The sequence below is a fragment of the Podarcis liolepis genome, assembly GCF_965112155.1.
Source record: "Podarcis liolepis genome assembly, chromosome: 3".
Taxonomy (NCBI): domain Eukaryota; kingdom Metazoa; phylum Chordata; class Lepidosauria; order Squamata; family Lacertidae; genus Podarcis; species Podarcis liolepis.
The window spans coordinates 53,003,860-53,021,563 of record NC_139557.1 but is presented as its reverse complement, the minus strand read 5'-3'; the positions used below and the strand labels follow the sequence as shown (position 1 = coordinate 53,021,563).

Here is a 17,704-nt window from a genome sequence, read left to right as displayed (position 1 = left end):
GACACCATGGCTATGTAACCTACCGTATTTTTCGCTCTATAACACGCACCTGACCATAACACGCACATCGTTTTTAGAGGAGGAAAACAAGGGAAAAAATATTCTGAATGAAACAGTGGACGTATCATTTTTGTGATTCATGCTGTGGCCACAGACATGTGATCTGATGGTGAATTTGGGGTGACCCAATGCAAAAATCCTGAGAATCCCTGTGGATCCATGCTTTGTAACCACGTTTTTGCACCATTGCAGCCCCAGGCAACAGTGGGTGCGTGATTTTGGGGGGGGGCAGGCTGTAGCCATGGACATGCTATGTGCTCTGATGGTGAATTTTGGCTGACCCAATGCAAAGATCCTGAGGATCCCTGTGGATCCATGCTTTGTAACCACGTTTTTGCACCATTGCAGCCCCAGGCAACAATGGGTGTGTGATTTTTTTTGGGGGGGACAGGCTGTAGCCATGGACATGCTGTGTGCTCTGATGGTGAATTTGGGGTGACCCAATGCAAAGATCCTGAGGATCCATGTGGATCCATGCTTTGTAACCACATTTTAAGTGGGGAGGGAAGGAAAAACACAGAAGGCTAAGAATGCAGGAGAGGGCTATAACGTGAGGAAAGGAAGGCAAAAGTTTTCCCCCACCCACCCACACAAGCCAGCCACTGTTTAAGGATTTCATCCTTTTAAATGGAAGAAAGCATATTTGAATGCTGTGTGTCTCCAAAAACAAAAAGCAGGAAGTCAAATCAGAATTTTAAGCCGAACCTGTAATCTCTCTTCCCTTCACAAACATTGTTCCCTCCGGAGCAGGGACAGGATAGAGCGAGGGACGCTCTGCTTTCCCCTCTACTTGCCTGGAGGGGAGGGGCTTTCCCTGCTCTTTGTTCGGACGCTCTGCTTTCCTCTCTACTTGCCTGGAGGGGAGGGGCTTTCCCTGCTCTTTGTTCCGTTTGAGCAAACACAGCAACGAAACAGAGCAGGGTGGGCAGAGAGACCCTGAGGCAGAATGCAGGAAAGCAACAGCTTTCTCACGGAGCTCCCTTCTCCCTGAAGCGCGGTTTGATTTTTGCCTTATTTTTCGGCTACAGGGACCACACATTCGCTGCATAACACGCACAGACATTTCCCCTTCCTTTTTAGGAGAAAAAATCTGCGTGTTATAGAGCGAAAAATACGGTAAGTCTCTCTGGACCCAAGCACTGCAGATATGATCTCTTGTTATGTACAGAGATGCAGGAAACCTGATGTGTGGTAAATTGGGATATCTTGCTTTCTCTAGTGGCTTTTATCACATGCTGTGATAACGCCAGCAAATAGCTTCTCTCAGGTACTTACTCTCAACTGATTGTTCTCTGTAGGGAACTTTAAATGGCACTCAGGTCAATGCCAGATATATCAGAAATCCCATTAACCTTGTTGTTGCAGATATTAAGGCCCCCTTGGCCCTGACTATTGTAGCGAAAGCCTGAGAGTTCATTCCCTCCCTCTCTCCTGGGAACAGGAACAGCTCCTGTCTCTAACCATTTGGTCTGCTGCCACCAGCCCTTCCTCTGACTTTGAGAGAAGGGCAGTCCTCAAGGCTGTGAGAAATTCATCCTGGTTAGGAAGATGTGGGAGCATCCAGCCCACACCTCTCTTCCCCTATGAAGGAGGGCAGCTAGCTTTCCCACAGTTCTCCCTAGATATGAAAACAGCATGGGCCCAGAGATCTAGGCACCGTGGAGAGAAGACTTTCTTGTGAGCAGTCACAACAACACATGATTAATCCCCTACAACCAGTTTTAAGAGAAAGGGGTTTAAGAGAACAAAAAGGGGAAAGGCAGAATAGTGCATGAAAGGAAGTAAAAAGCACTTCACACATTTCATGCTAAGTAAACTACAGCTTGAGGCCTCAGATTTAGAGGGGGCTCTAAATGCTTTTTTATTTATTTCTAAATTTTATGATATGTGCATAACACACAGGGTGTGTTTGTAACTGATTTTATGTTCCTGAGCATAAAAAGTTTTCATATATGCTAAGTAAGAATTCAGAAGGTACTTTCATTTAAAGGTGTTTCATGTGCTATGGGATCTCTTAAGGTTGACTAGGGTTACGATCTCAGCACCAGGCAGAGGGCTTTCTCGGTAGTGGCGCCTGCCCTGTGGAACGCCCTCCCAGCAGATGTCAAGGCAATAAACAACTATTTTACTTTTAAAAGACAACTGAAGGCAGCCCTCTTTAGGGAAGTTTTTAATGTCTAATGCTGTATTGTTTTTAATATTCAGTTGGAAGCCGCCCAGAGTGGCTGGGGAAATCCAGCCAGATGGGCGGGGTATAAATAATAAATTACATTATTATTATTATTATTATTATTATTATTATTATTATTATGTCTTCATCTGGCCCTGATACCAAGTCTCCTCTATCCTAAGTAAAAAGGTAAAGGTAAAGGACCCCTGATAGTTAAGTCCAGTGGCGAATGACTCTGGGGTTGCAAGTCTCATCTTGCTTTACTGGCCGAGGAAGCCGACATTTGTCCGCAGACAGTTTTTCCGGATCATGTGGCCAGCATGACTAAGCCACTTCTGGCGAAACCAGAGCAGCGCACTGAAACGCCGTTACCTTCCCGCCAGATTGGTACCTATTTATCTACTTGCACTTTGACATTCTTTCAAACTGCTAGGTTGGCTGGAGCTGGGACCGAGCTACTATCCTAAGTATCTATCTAAGTATCTAAGCAACTATCCTAAGTAGTTACTCACAAACATAGGCCCCTGAGTAATGCAGCACCAGGTTGATTGGATGGACGGTGAATATTGGCCAAATTCCATTGTGAAGGGTTCCTTGTCCGGGTGGGCTCTGATTGACAGGTGGCACATAGCCAGGAAAGGTACTGTTACCACCTTTTGGGATGCGGCTATCACAGCGTTAATGACTGTCAGAGTTGCCCAACTTCCCTGCCAGACAGCAAGCTTTGCACAGCTTGCGCACTGAGACTTGGCAGGAGCTTCCACGGTCTGCCTGCCTCTAGGGAATGGAAGCTGAGGGAACTGTGAAGCTTTTAAAAAAAAAAATTAAGACATAGACTGGGACTGTGCCACAACAATGAGTCCAGTTGGCATGTTACATTCCTTTCAGTACTTCTACAAGTGCACTCCCAGTATGTTTTTTGGTCATATAAAAGAAACCGGAAATGGATTGTCAGTGCTATCTCAAGGCTCTCTGATGAGCTCTGGATTTCATCCGTCCTTGTAGCTGTTGTAGCAGCTAAGTGCACCAGCTCCACACGGCTGTGAGTAGAGCAGGGGCTATGGGCCTGCGGGTTTAGAAATTGGAAGTCTTTATTACTTTTCATTCCAGTTGCTGAAGAAATTGCATGTAAACACAAGTATACTTCAAATTTATCTGTCTCCTCTTTCCCCAGTCTCCCATACTCAGCATCAGCGTGTGAAAGAATGACAATGTAGCACCAGGGAAACAGATTATACACGGAACATAATGCTGGCAAATGCATGGCGAATCATTAAAGCAACATTCTTTTGTCTCTCCTGAGGGTAATTTGCAGCAGGAACATAAAATGTTTTTCAGATGCTCATGGTGTCCTGGTGATAAGCACCGCGTAGGTAGAATGCTTAAGAACCTGCACACTCCTTTGGCATCTCCATTTTTATGATTGGGCCTGAAATAATGAAGGTTAGGTGTGCAACAATATCAGCAGCAGCAGTATTATTGCTAAGTTTGTTGCATGCCCTTCAGCAGCAGATCTCAGGACAGTTTAAAATTCAGAAGTTAAAAACAGTTCAAGTAAATTGCAGGAGTAGGGAGTGTGCATTGTGAGAACAAAGGAAGGTGCATTACACCAAGCCAGGTCAATCCATCCCTGAATTGTCTAGGGCAGGGGCCATAACTCAGCGGCAGGGGATCTGCTATGTATGCAGAAAGTCCCACATTCTATGCTTGGCATCTCCAGACAGGACTGGGAGAGACTCCTACCTGAAACTCTGGAGAGCCGCTGCCAGTGTAGATAAAACTGAGCTAGGTGGACCAAAGTCTGATATTGTATAAAGCAGTTTCCTGTGACTCGATGTCTCTTGACTGACAGCAGCTTTCCAGGATCTCAGGCAGCAAAGTGATCCTTTTAGCTAAATATGCCATGGAATCGGGGATTGAACTAAGTAGGCAAAGTATGTGCTATGCTCCTTCCCTGGAAATTTCCTACAGTTCCACACTGTAAAATGAATCTGGAAATAAGGAGGAAAAATCAATCTTTGGCACACCATGAAGCCGCCTTATCCTATTCTATTAATGTCTGGGAAAATGTAGCTTTAATGTGTGCATGGTGGCATGACCACCTGTTTTGCTTAGGGGCACATGAGCAATAATGCCAGCATTGCCCACTTGGACTTCTTCCTATAGTGAGCAGACAGCTGTGCTGGGGTGTGTGTGTGTGTGTGTGTGTGTGTGTGTGTGTGTGAGAGAGAGAGAGAGAGAGAGAGAGAGTGTGTCTCACAGAGAGAGAAAGAGGAAGACTTTCTAATTCAAGATTTAATAGGCTTCATTCTGGGTGCAATGGGAAGAGCGGTGATGTTGCCACTTCCACAAAGATCTGTTTTTCTGTTGCTAAGTACATATCTGCTGTCCTCTTTCCTTAGAGCTCTGACTGGAACAGGCCTGTGCTCGTCCAGAGCAGCCCTTACATCAGGGCTGAGGGAGCTTTGGCCTTCCAGATGTTGCTGGACTCTCCTCAGCCAGCTAGCAGGGCCTGTCAGGAGGGCCACAGAATCACACACCCCTTGCCTGACATGGGTTTAGTGTCTATGTGGGGTGTGCGTCTGGTGACAGAACTGTCCAGAATGACGTGCACTATTAACACAACAAAATAAAAAAATTCCTTCCAGTAGCACCTTAAAGACCAACTAAGTTAGTTCTTGGTATGAGCTTTAAGGTGCTACTGGAAGGAATTTTTTTATTTTGACTATGGCAGACCAACACGGCTACCTATCTGTAACTAGTAACACAACAGTAATGTATAGGAAGCCATGAGTAGAAAGGCACATCTATTTGGTTCATGTCTTTATTTAACTTACTCACACCTTTTTTTTTAGAGCTGAGGGTAGAAATCTGCCCTACATGGCAGTCATTGTTTTGGGTTTTAGATGCTGGAGCATTTTAGATGCTGTGCTTTTCTGTCAATCTTTTTTCTTTTTCTAAGCATGCTGAACATTTTTGTGTGAGCAGTGCAAGTAGTGTCAAACTTTGAATTGGCTACCCGCTATCTCTTAATACTGTCATCTTTCTTTTGTGAGCTTTCCCGTATGCAACAGATATAGAGGCACAGCTTATGCTTTTCTTCTTCCGGCAGCTCACTTTATCCTGGAGATGCTGTTCATAACAGTCACATTTCAGTTCAGTTTTGTGAATGTTGTAGGTTATGAGCTAAATACCTGCTGCTTGTCCTCCTGAATGCAAGGCTGTCAACTCTTTTGGGCATTAACTTGAGAGTACATGAGGTGAAGGGAGGCATCAAAGCCAGAATACCACAACCTAAAAGCCCCTCCAGATGACCCATATACTGAGTATTCATCTGGACTTGTGTGCACTATCCTTACATCAAGATTAGATTATATCTGGTCTTTATTAAGCATTTGTTATGGTTTAGACTATGAGCATTCTTCCCAATTTGCTTACAGGGTGTTTTCACAGGTTCCCATTAGTTATTTATTCATCTCACCCTCTTCAGGCCACTCGACAGGTGTGTGTGTGTGTGTGTGTGTTGTTCACAATGTTGTTGATGCAACAATAGACCGTCCGCACATGATTCTGCTTTATGTGTTGTTCGGTGATGCTTCCCCATTGTTACTGCAGTTATTGTCATCTGGAGACACAGCAAAAGCTGGACAAAAGCAGTAACACACAATCCTGGAACATTCCCTGTTTAGGGAAGTTTTTAATGACCGATGTTTTAATGTATTTTTAATCTTTTGTTGGAAGCTGCGCAGAGTAGCTGGGGAAACCCAGCCAGATGGGCGGGGTATAAATAATAAATTATTATTATTATTGTAGCATGGAGAGTTTTAGGATAGGCAGCAACTGGAAATGAAGCAGTATGTCCATCCCAGAACTTCTGTAGGAGCAAGCAGTATTGAAAATGGGATCACACATTGCTGCATGTCAGGGCATTTTTGTGACAGTAACTCCCTATACGGAATACCAGCACCTGTTCTTTTGCTGCCAATGGCAGCTGTTTTATTCTGGTACAGCAATCTTATCAGTATATGAATGCCAGCACCTCTTTTTTAAAAAAACCCCAAAACCAAGAAACCACTGAGCACCTAGATCCCATCATGAGCACAAAGCACCATGAATGCACCATGAAAAGGATGTCTGGATGCACCCTCAGTGCATTTCCTTGTCATTTTCTGAACCACACAAGTTTATTTTTTAAAAGTGGATTTGTTGTGCTAGGGTGAAAGAACAGCTTAATCCACTTTTATTGTGCAAACCTGAAGGTCTGGTATGTGACAGAAACATTTCCACAAAAGACATCCTGTCACTGATGGAGTGGAAAGGGAGAAAAGCCAAGTGATTCTTATGTAAAAAAGAAAAGGTTGCATTTGCAGGTGTGTAAGAAAAGGGAAATGCTTGTATGAGAAGGCAGATATCTAGTTACAATAGTTATGCAAACTGGAAACTCCCTTAAATTTTTTACCATGCTGTACACCTGTTTTTCTATAAAGCAGAGACCTGTGGCCTTCCAGGCGTTGTTGAACTTTCATATGTTTCCCCTAGTATGGCCAATGGTCAAGGAGGATTTGAGCTGTAGTCTAGCAACATATGGAGAGCCACTGGTTATTTACCCCTCCTCTAGGGTCCCTGAACCAACTGCAAAGGAGAAGAGGATCTCTATGCTTTCAATAGTTGTGCAAGAGAGAAAATCCTGGAAATCGCAGCTTGTGAGACAAGTAGCAGCCGTTGAAATTCCCTCCTCTTCTACGTAACTATTTCAGTAAGGGAGATGTCCCTTTCTTCTTATTTAAAACCATGTGCAAGCATGCAGTGTCAGAGAGAGATCTGGTGTTGGATCCCTCCTCCCTTCTGCCACTGAGGCCTCCAGCATCTTGGCTCTACCAACACTGGAGCTCTGACATCAGAAGAGCCAGAAGTGGTATGCGTTGGGGCAGTTTTGAGAAAGGACTCGGAATCAGCTTGGTTCTGAAGAGTGCAAAGCTGTCTCAGCCACCAGGGATTCCCTAAACCTAAAGGAGGATGACATGTGGTCTACTTAAGGAGCTCCTTTAAACCACTTCCTTGTTTTTCCCCTCCCACTGGAAACAGTGGGCGGGGGGTGGGGAGATGTTTCTTTTTAAATACCCACAAAATTGATGGAGGAGCATATTTTTCTCTGAATAGATCTTAAGATACTCCTATTCAGATATACCTGGTTACCTTATATGTCACATGGAAACATAGCAACCAGTGAGCTGGGTGTTTACAGAAGGCACAAGAACTTTAATGGTTAAATGTGTCGCCTGTGGCTTAATGTTTCTGCAGAACTGCAGGAACTAAACTAATTTTTCAAGTGTATCTTATGATACTTTTAACATTTTACTAAATGCAATGCATATTCACCATTTATACATTTCCACCCCTCCTCTCTCTCGACCTGTATGCCCAGCGAGGCTTCCCCCTGCCACTCCCTATCAGGCTGTTTATTGTGAATGACCTATGTGCAAACATTCCTGCACAAATAGGCTTCCTCTGTTTCGTGAACCATCTATTGCTTTTGACTGCACCAGATGGATTGTGTGAATGAATCCTACCTGTGTACCAATATGAGCATATTTCCCAAGTAGTCTAAATTCTCTATTTTTGTTTGGGGAGGACAGTTTCCCCCTGTACCGTATTAAATATGGGATGTACAATATCTGAACCTTTTGTTACTTGTCCCTATACAAAAAAAGATTTAAGACCTAATACACCAAACAGATGTCTTGTGGATGTCATTTTCAATTGCCCTAAGTAGGAGCTTGCTGCCTACTGCATGTATTGAATTATTTTCTGTATGGGGTCCCACCACACAAATAGAAAAAAGAGCAACCACCAGGATTGCCCAGGTGAAAATCCACCCACTCAGTAGGTCACTACACAAAAGTAGTTCACTGGGTGGGCACATTTGCTCTGTCAAGCAGCCCCCACAAAGAGGTTGCACTGTCTGCTCTGACCCTAATTTAATTATTGCAGGCAGTTAAAAGGTATTGAAGAGTTAAACAGGGCGTGAAGCAAAATCATGCAGATGGCACACACAGCAAAACTGAGATGGCACAACTGAATTATCACCAGATGGAGCCTGGTGACGAGTGCATGCTTTTCTTCATCTTCCAAGATGGACTTTTTCTTTTCTCCTTTTGGAAGACATAAACTGATAGCTGTGGATCTGGGTGGAGACAACAAATGTCTGACGTGAATGCTAAGTAGTCTAGGTTCTCTTTCACACACAGTAAGGAAATTGCTATGAATCCTCTTCTGCAAAAGCATTAATAGGGATTTTTCTTTGGCAGTAGTAGCAGTCCTGCAGTAATTAATATACTTAAGCAAACATCTGCATAGCATTCCATGTTTGTACTTCTTCTTTAGAAGAGACGAGTGCCTTTCAGATGTTTGACATCCAGTCTCAAGGGAATGCTCTAGTCCTGTTTAAAAAAGCAATCTATAAGCTTAGTTCCTTTAAATAGCCTTGCATGATCTAGGGACTATATAGTAAAATGTACCACACTGGGATATTTAAGAGCAACTCATTATCCTAGAGTTTGGTGCTCACAGCCATGAGCCACAATCATTTCCTTGCCGCTTCCACTGATGTCTCTTGTTTTCCATAGTCATGTTCCACCTGAAGCCAAAGGTTCAACACATACTTGACTCTGCTGTTGAAATAGTGGAATTTGAAAGTGCTGAACTTTGGCTGGCTCCTACTCCTAATGATTGTCATTTGTTGTAATTGCCTTTAGATCTGTTGGGGGCATAGGCAGTGCAGGGGCTAAGGAAGGAACACCAGTCACCATACTTGAAATAATTTTCATAGGAAATGTGGATGCTATTGTGACATTTGCTTTTCAAGTTCCACGTTAATAAAGTCTCTTCTTTTGGTTCCTGATAGTGACTTTTGCTTTCACCAGGAGAGACTATGACAAGTGAGAGGATTTCCTTTTTCTCAAAATGTTCCATAGATGCTAATGGCACAATCTTACAGACATCTACTTAGAAGTAACTCACATTTAGTTCAATGGGACTTGCTCCCCGGCAAGGATTGATGCCTAAAAGTCAAGTTATTTGCGACTGTTGAAACTGTGAAGCAGTCAGGAACGAATTTGTATTTAGGAATGAATCGAGTGCCCATGGAAATGACAGATAGCACTTCATTCAGCCAAGTCAGTCAAAAGGGTAGTCAGGACAGCTGAGCAATCTCTATTGACAAACTCTTGGCTGGTACATCTCTCTGTGTTGTAGGGGTGTGTGTGTGGTCTTTTATTTGGGAAGTCTTCTGCATGATAATTTTCATCAGGTTATCTATCATTATTGTGTTATATGAAAGGGAGCATGGATGTTCCAGTGGCTAAGATACAACCAGTATCAGCACAGAGAACTGTTCAGTTACATCAGGATCCACACCTGGAAAATGAATTTATTAGTAGTGCATAAAATACTATGCACAGGACCCAACAATATGCCAAGAGATATGATGAGGCTTCTTCTTCTGTTCCCTGCAGCCCCCTCCATCTCCTCCAGTGGCCCACCAAACTCCAAAGCAGATTGCACGGGGGGGGGAGGGGCTGCAATGAAGAAAGGAAGCATAGGTCTTATTTGCACATGTAGAGGTCAGTTGTGCAAGGGGGACACTGATCTCACTATAATGCATGTCTCTGTTTTCTAATAATGAGTTCTTTTTATACCTCCTTTGCAATCTCTTTTCTGTGGTAAATAATCTACCATTCTAACCTCTAATAATCACATGGAAATGGCCTCTCTTATGAGGCTTGATATAGTAAATACACAGTTGATTCATATGACAGTTGATTTATGAAACAAGGAGCCTGTTTTTCATGCTTTCCTGTCATACTGTTGCAGATCGATATCCTCAAAGCAGATATGGAAAGTGCAGAGTGGAAAATTTTGGAAAACCTGATCCTAGAGGACGTTGTGGAACACATAGGGCAATTGGTCTTGGAAATCCATGTTCATTGGCCGGGATTTGAGGTCAGCGGCAATGACAGCACTGTGGTTCGGTACTGGTACAGTCTCCTCAAAGAGTTAGAACTGAAAGACTTCAGGCTTTTTCACACTTACAAAGACTTATCAAAACCACAGATGTTCCTAAAAAGGGAAGCCTTCAACGCAAGTAGTTGTTATACACTGAGCTGGGTGAATACAAGATGGAAATAGGGGCTTCGGTCTATGGAACAGAACTGCGACTCATCCCCTTCAGTGGTACTATTGAAGGTGAGTTCACTGTCAAAAATTACCCAAAGTGCAAATACAGCAGCTGTGGTATATAATAAAAATATATTTTTGTTCCCCAACAAAGCAGGAAGGCATAGCTTCTATATCAGGCTTCCTCAAACTCTGCCCTCCATATGTTTTGAGACTACAATTCCCATAATCCCTGACCATTGGTTCTGCTAGCTAGGGATCATGGGAGTTGTAGGCCAAAAACATCTGGAGGGCTGAGTTTGAGTAAGCCTGTTCTATAAATTCAGGCTTCAACTCTTCTAAGATAAAGTATTTTGTTTATCTATGCACTTGGCTGCTGCCCAGCCCAAGCCTGTTGAGATGTTTTCATCATCATACTGATTAAAAACTCAAAATGTGTGGAAAATAAATTGTTTCTTCATGGCTGAATAGCATCCCCCCCCAAAAAAAGCTGTCTTAAAATACTAAGCTTTCTTCTGTGGGGCGGGGGCTAAGGTTATCAGGATGGTGGTTTACAACATATGCTGTTATTAACTGCCCGTCATCATGTGTGAAATGTGTCTGTTTTGGTCCATGACCAACTACATATGCACAACTACAAAAAAGTTGTGTAAATTCACACAGCAACAGCCAAGGTTTTCAAAAGGCAACTCAGACTGGGGCTTCTGGGGGAATTAAGCCCCCTGCAATTGGCCTATCTGAATCCTCCCAAAGTGGCACACAGGTGCCTGCATGCTTCACACCCATCGGGCAAACAGCTGTTTGAGGAGGCATGTGGAACTGGGACTATGGTAGCAGTGATAAAAGGTGAAACCTTTCCTCTCTCCATGCTATGAGTCTACTACAAACGCCCCCCAAACAGCTGATTTTAAGTTTAAAAAACAGTGTGAGATCATGCCTAGTTAGGCCCTTAGATGAAGCACATGTAGCAGTGGGTGAGTAGATGGGAAACACAAATTTGGCAGCAACAATTTATTGATGCATGTATTTAGAATGAAAAAGTAGTTGCGTAGCTATAAGGTAGTATTCTTACATGCTTCATCCACTATAAATGCCATGTTACCAGAAATGCGTGAAGCGGTTCTAGATTTCTGAAGATGCTGCACACCTTCAACTGTAGAAACGTACAGCACAAAGAAATTCTCCCACAATATTTTAATATAATAAATTCAATGAAAGATAAATTTACACTCTGGCACTGCAGAAAACTAGGCAGTTACAACTTTAATACCAAATAAAGAGTAAAAAGAAAGGAAGGAAGAAGCAGCAGCCACCTGCAGACAATGCTAGAGATGTTACACTAAGCTGGTATCCATCTTTTAATATAAAACATTTATTAAAAATAAGATCTGTAAAAAGGAGGATTGAGACATATGTACAGTAGTTTAGCACAAAACACATAATTCTATGAAATAAAAATAGATATTAAAGTGCCCATTTACAAGACATAGGTGGTCACATGGCAATGAAGCTGCAATGTGCTTTCAGTTCTACCTCTTGGAAGCATCTCCCCAAAGGCAGTAATTCACTAATTGCACAAGCTCCACTGGCTGAATGGGGCTTATGCTAAAACAGCATTTGATGAATTACTCGTTAACTGTCTTCTATACATATATACATAATATTCTTTGGATTTATTTCATTATAAAAAGAAAATCTTTGAGTAAGAATAGAAACCTGACTTGTCAATAATAAGTATAAAAAGGAGTCATGATAAAAATGAAGAGTTTCTTAGCATGTATCCAAATCCATGCATCTGCAAATATAATGGGATTGAGAAAAACACCTGGAGGTGAGGGAGCATAAATTGTATTTCCTGTCCCATCTCACCACAAACAGCCTGTCCCTCGGTGAACGGAATGGGTTGTGGTGTTGGGGGCTTACAGGAAGGGTGTGGATTGCTGAATATTGGGCTCCTGCAAAAAGAAGGTGCTCCACCCTATTTTTGGTGACTTCTGCTTTAGCCCCCATGTGCTGCAGCCCACCACACTCAGCAGCATGCCCTAACACCCAGGAAAGGCCTTTTGGTAGTGGGAGGAGCTATTAAATGTACCTCATGCTCATCACCTTTTGTAAGCATTTTTCTGATCTAACCCATTAGCTATATCCATCTGCTCCACAAAATGGATAATGGTGAAGAAAAACATCCAGGACTTGATGGAACCCATCTTTGAGCTAAACATAGCAACAGACATCCTCTGCCTATCTGGGTCTCTGCACTAGGCTTTCCTTCATATTTTCAAGCCGGGCTGTTGGGTTTGAGGGGATTGCCCTCACAAAGAAACAACAACCGTGTTGCACATATAAAATCTTTGTGTATTTCAACATGACCAGCAACTGCTGTTAAAATACAAAAACAATTCTAACAACTTCTATTATACTGTACACACACACACACACACACACACTCAGAAATATCCAATGTATTTGGAAATTTGAGAGTACTGCCAAACAGTATTTATAAACAGGTGCATCATCTTACAATGCTGAAATGAAAACATTTTTCTCCCAAATTGTGCACTTTTGAGGATAGAGTGAAGCTTATGAAGCTTCATGAACACAAAGCTAGACACAAATCTCCTCAGTTTAATTTAATTTTAAAATATCTTACAAATGGTATTCCATTTAGACCACTTCATTTGGTCACTTTAAGCTTATAATAGTTTCAGATGAAGTCTTCTGAATTCCCCATATGGTATATGTGCACTGTAATACTGAAATACCTGAGGCAACCCATCTTTATATTCTAATGTCAGGTCATCTTTGTTGCAGAATAGGTGTTCCAAAATCTCAGGTGTTCACCAAGTGATGAGAAGTTTAGAGTTCTCCAGTATGGCCTTCAGTCCCACAGCTTAATAAGACCATCCCATCCACAAGTGATTACCTTAGATGTCTCATGTGGGTGCCAAACGGCACCTATACAGACTTTGTCATGGGCTTTTAATCGACTGTATAGTTTTGTTGTCTTCCAGTCCCAGATGTTCAGTTTTCCATCTGCATCACCTGATATCACATAGCTTCAAAGAAAAGAAATAAAAAATTGCTTCAATCCATTGAAACCAAATTTTGAAGGGTTATGTCAAAACACCAAAATACGGTTTAACACAGAAAGCAGATGAAATATTAATTGCTTTCCTTGCTTACTTTCTACTGCAGGGTTTTTGCGATGAATTACGCTAATCACAATGGCCTCAAAAGTTACCTGCCCAGCAGTGGGCTGCTTACAAGATGCTGTGTGCATCAGTTGCCCAACTGGTTGCCGCTGTGGTCAGTATCACCATGCAAATCAGCTGCTCAAAAGGGTTAAAATAATTAAACCAATTTCTCCTCATGTTGCCCCATCATATGACAAGGAAGGTGAAGACAACCCCCCAATTCCTCCCCTCCCCCTAGATTCGGTCAAAAACGAAAGGCTCAGCACTGCTAGTATTGGGCAACCACATGTGCAGCCTTGACTACTGGATGGAGGAACCTGGACACTCATCCTCCTCCCTAATCTGGAATCACTGTTACAGACTATACACATATGAGGACTCCTTGGACAGTTTAAAAACATCTTTTAAATCACACTAGAGTCCAAAATCAGACCATAGGGAAAAAAGTCTGAAAATCAAAATGGGACATGATAACCCATAATAGCCAGATGAACTATAATGAAGCATACCTCATGTCAGGTGAAAAATCTACTTGGCAAGCATACCCAGCCACCATATGGCCCTTGAATATTTTCTTTTTATTTAGCCTGAATCTGTTTTGCGCTCCAAAAATCAAAATCTGGTTGTCCATCGATTGACAAGCCAGCCACTTCCCTGTTAAGAGTAAAAAAAAAAAATGTTAAATGTCATTCTTAAAATAAATTCATGCACTTAGATTTCTACATCTGATATCCATAGTACATTTAAAAAAATAAAGCCCCAATTTTGCATTCTACAAAGACACACAATCTGAGACATGGAATTATGAATTATTTTGGTTGTAATAGGACTTAACATGGATTTGTATTCTGCCATAAATATGGAGCCTCAAGCGCTAAATTCTAAAACAATAAATTATTCTATGAGAGGCCTAAGAAGATACATTGGCTTACCATTTGGAGACAAAGTCACTGCTGGCATTGAGTGCATACTTGGTTCTGCTATGTATTTGAAATCTACTGGTATGTCCCTATGAAAGAAGACAAATATATGGATGAAATACTACAGACATACACCTAGTAAACAAAATTAAGAGATGAGAGGGGCCCAGAGGTCTGCAGTCTAAATGTGTTTACTTGGCTATTGAATTCTGCAGTGTCTAACAACGCCATGTGTAATACACTTACTTTCTTTCTCCCTGTGTTCCAAATTTAGGAAACACAATCTCCTTCAATGCAGAAAGTGGGTGGTCTAATGCCTAACCATTTTGAAGTGAAATGAGCCCCCTGCCCTGGACAATGTTGTGGGGTTTCTGCATTCTGTCATACAGTAGTTTGCCAGTTAAAGCAAAATGTGACCACCTGCTCAGGAAAAAACCCTAGCCTCAAAACAGCAGTTGAGCCCTGAAAGGTTGAAGGTATCAGCTGGAAATAAACAAAAGAACAATGGAGGAGGAAGGAATCAGCTGGCTTGAGCTTCTAACAGTTTATAGCGCATTGGATGGGGTAGGGCAGCAGTGGGACATACCTCGCCCACAGGCCTAATGAGGCCTGCCATTTGGCCAAGCCACACTCACCTGCCCTATACCAGATGTCATAAATGACAGCTGGTGTGGGGCAGCAGCATTTCCCTCTCTCATTCTCCAGAGCTCCCCTCCCTGTGTAAAACAACAAAGTGCACTCAGGCTTGGGCCAGGCAGCCAGTTTTAAATCTGACCCCTTTGGCATTATGCGCACTGTGGAGGTGGTTTTTAGGAGGGCTGGAAAGAGAAGAGTTGGGGAGGAGTCTCTTTACCTATCCTTCACAAACCCACACTATGTCACAAGACTCCTGATTCTATGCTAGCTGGAGCCCTGAAAAGGAACACTCCTGGGTATGCACTGCAGCACTTTGTTGCAGATCTCTATAGTTCTTTATTTTTGAATAATGATCAGGGGTCAGCAACCTTTTTCAGCCGTGGGCTGGTCCACCGTCCCTCAGACTTTGTGGGGGGCCGGACTATATTTTGGGGGGCAAAATGAATGAATTCCTATGCCCCACAAACAACCCAGAGATGCATTTTAAATAAAAGGACACATTCTACTCATGTAAAACACACTGATTCCCGGACCATCCGTGGGCCAGACTGAGAAGGCGATTGGGCCGCATCTGGCCCCCGGGCCTTAGGTTGCCTACCCCTGCTCTAGACCTGGGTAGGGAAGCTTGAACCGTGGGCTAATGGGGGAGGGCAAGGCTCAATCCTGTTGGCTGCTGCTTCACCATCACTATGAATAGTTCCTAGTAATATCTCAAGATTCGCAGAAAGAAAAAGGCAGCATTCAACATGATTTTCTTGTTTTTCAAAAATAAATAAATACTTGAAAATAAATACATGGGAAGATCTGCCGCAAGTAGGAGAGAGTTAAAGGACTTCAGCACACTTACATGCTTCTGTACAAAGAATAAAAGATTTCCCACTAGAATTTCCTTTGCTTCATGATTCTGCTCAAGGCATTTAACTGTTTAGTTTTGGTTAACTAAATGGTCTTTGGAAACTCTTGAGAATTGCTATGGCTGATATAAATATCATCAGCGTCTGTGGGTGGCACTGAAGATTTAACAATGCAGAAACCATTCATTACACAGCTACATTAACCTCCATAATATTTACATACATCACATTAATGACAAATTAGATGGAGTGTAAATGCTCTCATGAAGGTTAATTGCAGCTTAATTTTGTTCATATAACCATGAGATCATATAAATTCAAAGTAATCAAATTCTTCCCTCTTATGGCAAATAACGTCAGTACTTCATGTCCAGCTTTTATGCAGCACATCATTAAAAGAATCCTACACATTTTAGATAAACCGCACATTTATTTGTTTTTGTTTAAAAAAACAAGTAACCCTCACCCTGAAGGGCACAGCAAATCTGAGTCGACAGGATGTGAGGGCCCTCAACCAATCTCTCACTCACTATACCAAACATTCTGCTATTTTGAAGTTTATTATTCAACTTCAGAAGTCATTAAAATGAAGTCAAAATGCCCCCCAAGAAAGATTAGAGCAGGAGCCCAGTGCAACAGCACTCTTTTCCACTTGAGATTCGCAGCAACTGATAGTTAGAGCTATACCACTTCGGATAATGGAGGTAGTACAGACACTAGGTGTAATTGTCAGTCCATGAATTTATCCGTTTGCATTTACTGTGATTTCTGTATTTCATCTACCCATTCCTCGTGGTTATAGTAAATGTTCATATGGTCCTTAAGCATTATGAAGTGGTACTGGTAAAGCCAGTAGGTGGTGCTCTTTCACCAGAGTCAATAACTAACCAAAGCCCAAACAAATAATTTTATTGCAATGGTTCCATTTAAAAAGAAAGAAAGAAAGAAAGAGAAAGAAAGAAAGAAACCTGACTAAAAATGTCTTCATTCTGATAATTCCAGTCTCTGACCTGGAAGTAAAATGTTTGTGTCTTGGCATCCTTTCTCGAATAACCCAGTATTTGACACAACACTTGAAAACATACTCCTTTATTTGCCATATTTGCCCGTTGTTTCTTTGACAACATCCCCTTTAAATGTGGAGTAAACTGTGGTCCCTCCTAAGTTTTATCTCAGGGCTGGTACAGAGATGCAAGCTAACCATGGTTTAGGAATCAGGCCATGTCACTGTATGCTATGTCTCAGCATCATCAATTCCAGAGAAGGGGAGGAGTCTTGTGACTCCAGGTTCTAAAACTTAGATTCTACAGCATAAATTGCAAAACCAAGTCGAGAAATTACTAAACATTCTGGATTGGGTAGACTCACAGGAAAGAAGTCTAAAGTTCTGCAACCAGTTGGCATCATGGCTAAATTGAGGAGTATAAAGAGATTACATTCACTACTCAAACTATATTTTCTTCCTCTCTAATAAAAAAGTCAAGACACAATTTTTTTACTTACCATTCCCAGACTCTTAAACTCTTGTCATCAGATGTACTCACAAATCTTCTATTCTCATCCACGAAAACGATGGTGTTAACAGCACCTAAATGCCTATCATACTCCTGAACAATTTCTCCACTTCGAATATCCCACTGCAAGACAAATCCAAACAACTCCTTAAAAATGGTGAAGAAAATGATCCATTTTTTA

General features: G+C 42.1%; 2 protein-coding genes across 8 annotated transcripts in view; one reads left to right on the top strand and one right to left on the bottom strand.

Annotated features, from left to right (window-relative positions):
- The window catches only part of METTL24 (methyltransferase like 24), a 93,528-nt gene that overhangs the window by 61,198 nt on the left and 14,626 nt on the right, over positions 1–17,704 (top strand). For 2 of the 3 annotated variants that reach the window (XR_014524774.1, XR_014524775.1), the window contains exon 5: positions 10,103–10,474. Coding sequence is in view for 1 of the 3 variants with exons in the window: in XM_083497864.1 (XP_083353990.1) it covers positions 10,103–10,417 (315 nt within the window). In the remaining 2 variants the exon portion in view is untranslated. Of the gene's footprint in view, positions 1–10,102; positions 16,977–17,704 lie in introns of those variants that run through there. The other variant, XM_083497864.1, reaches the window with a different exon arrangement.
- Positions 11,585–17,704, bottom strand: part of CDC40 (cell division cycle 40) — a 38,190-nt gene continuing 32,070 nt past the window's right edge. For all 5 annotated transcript variants that reach the window (XM_083497797.1, XM_083497794.1, XM_083497796.1 and 2 more), the window contains 4 exons: positions 17,513–17,646; positions 14,532–14,608; positions 14,109–14,253; positions 11,585–13,461 (listed from right to left, as the gene is read on the bottom strand). In XM_083497797.1, the coding sequence (XP_083353923.1) occupies positions 13,284–13,461; positions 14,109–14,253; positions 14,532–14,608; positions 17,513–17,646 (534 nt within the window). In that variant the 3' untranslated portion in view covers positions 11,585–13,283. The remainder of the gene's footprint in view (positions 13,462–14,108; positions 14,254–14,531; positions 14,609–17,512; positions 17,647–17,704) is intronic.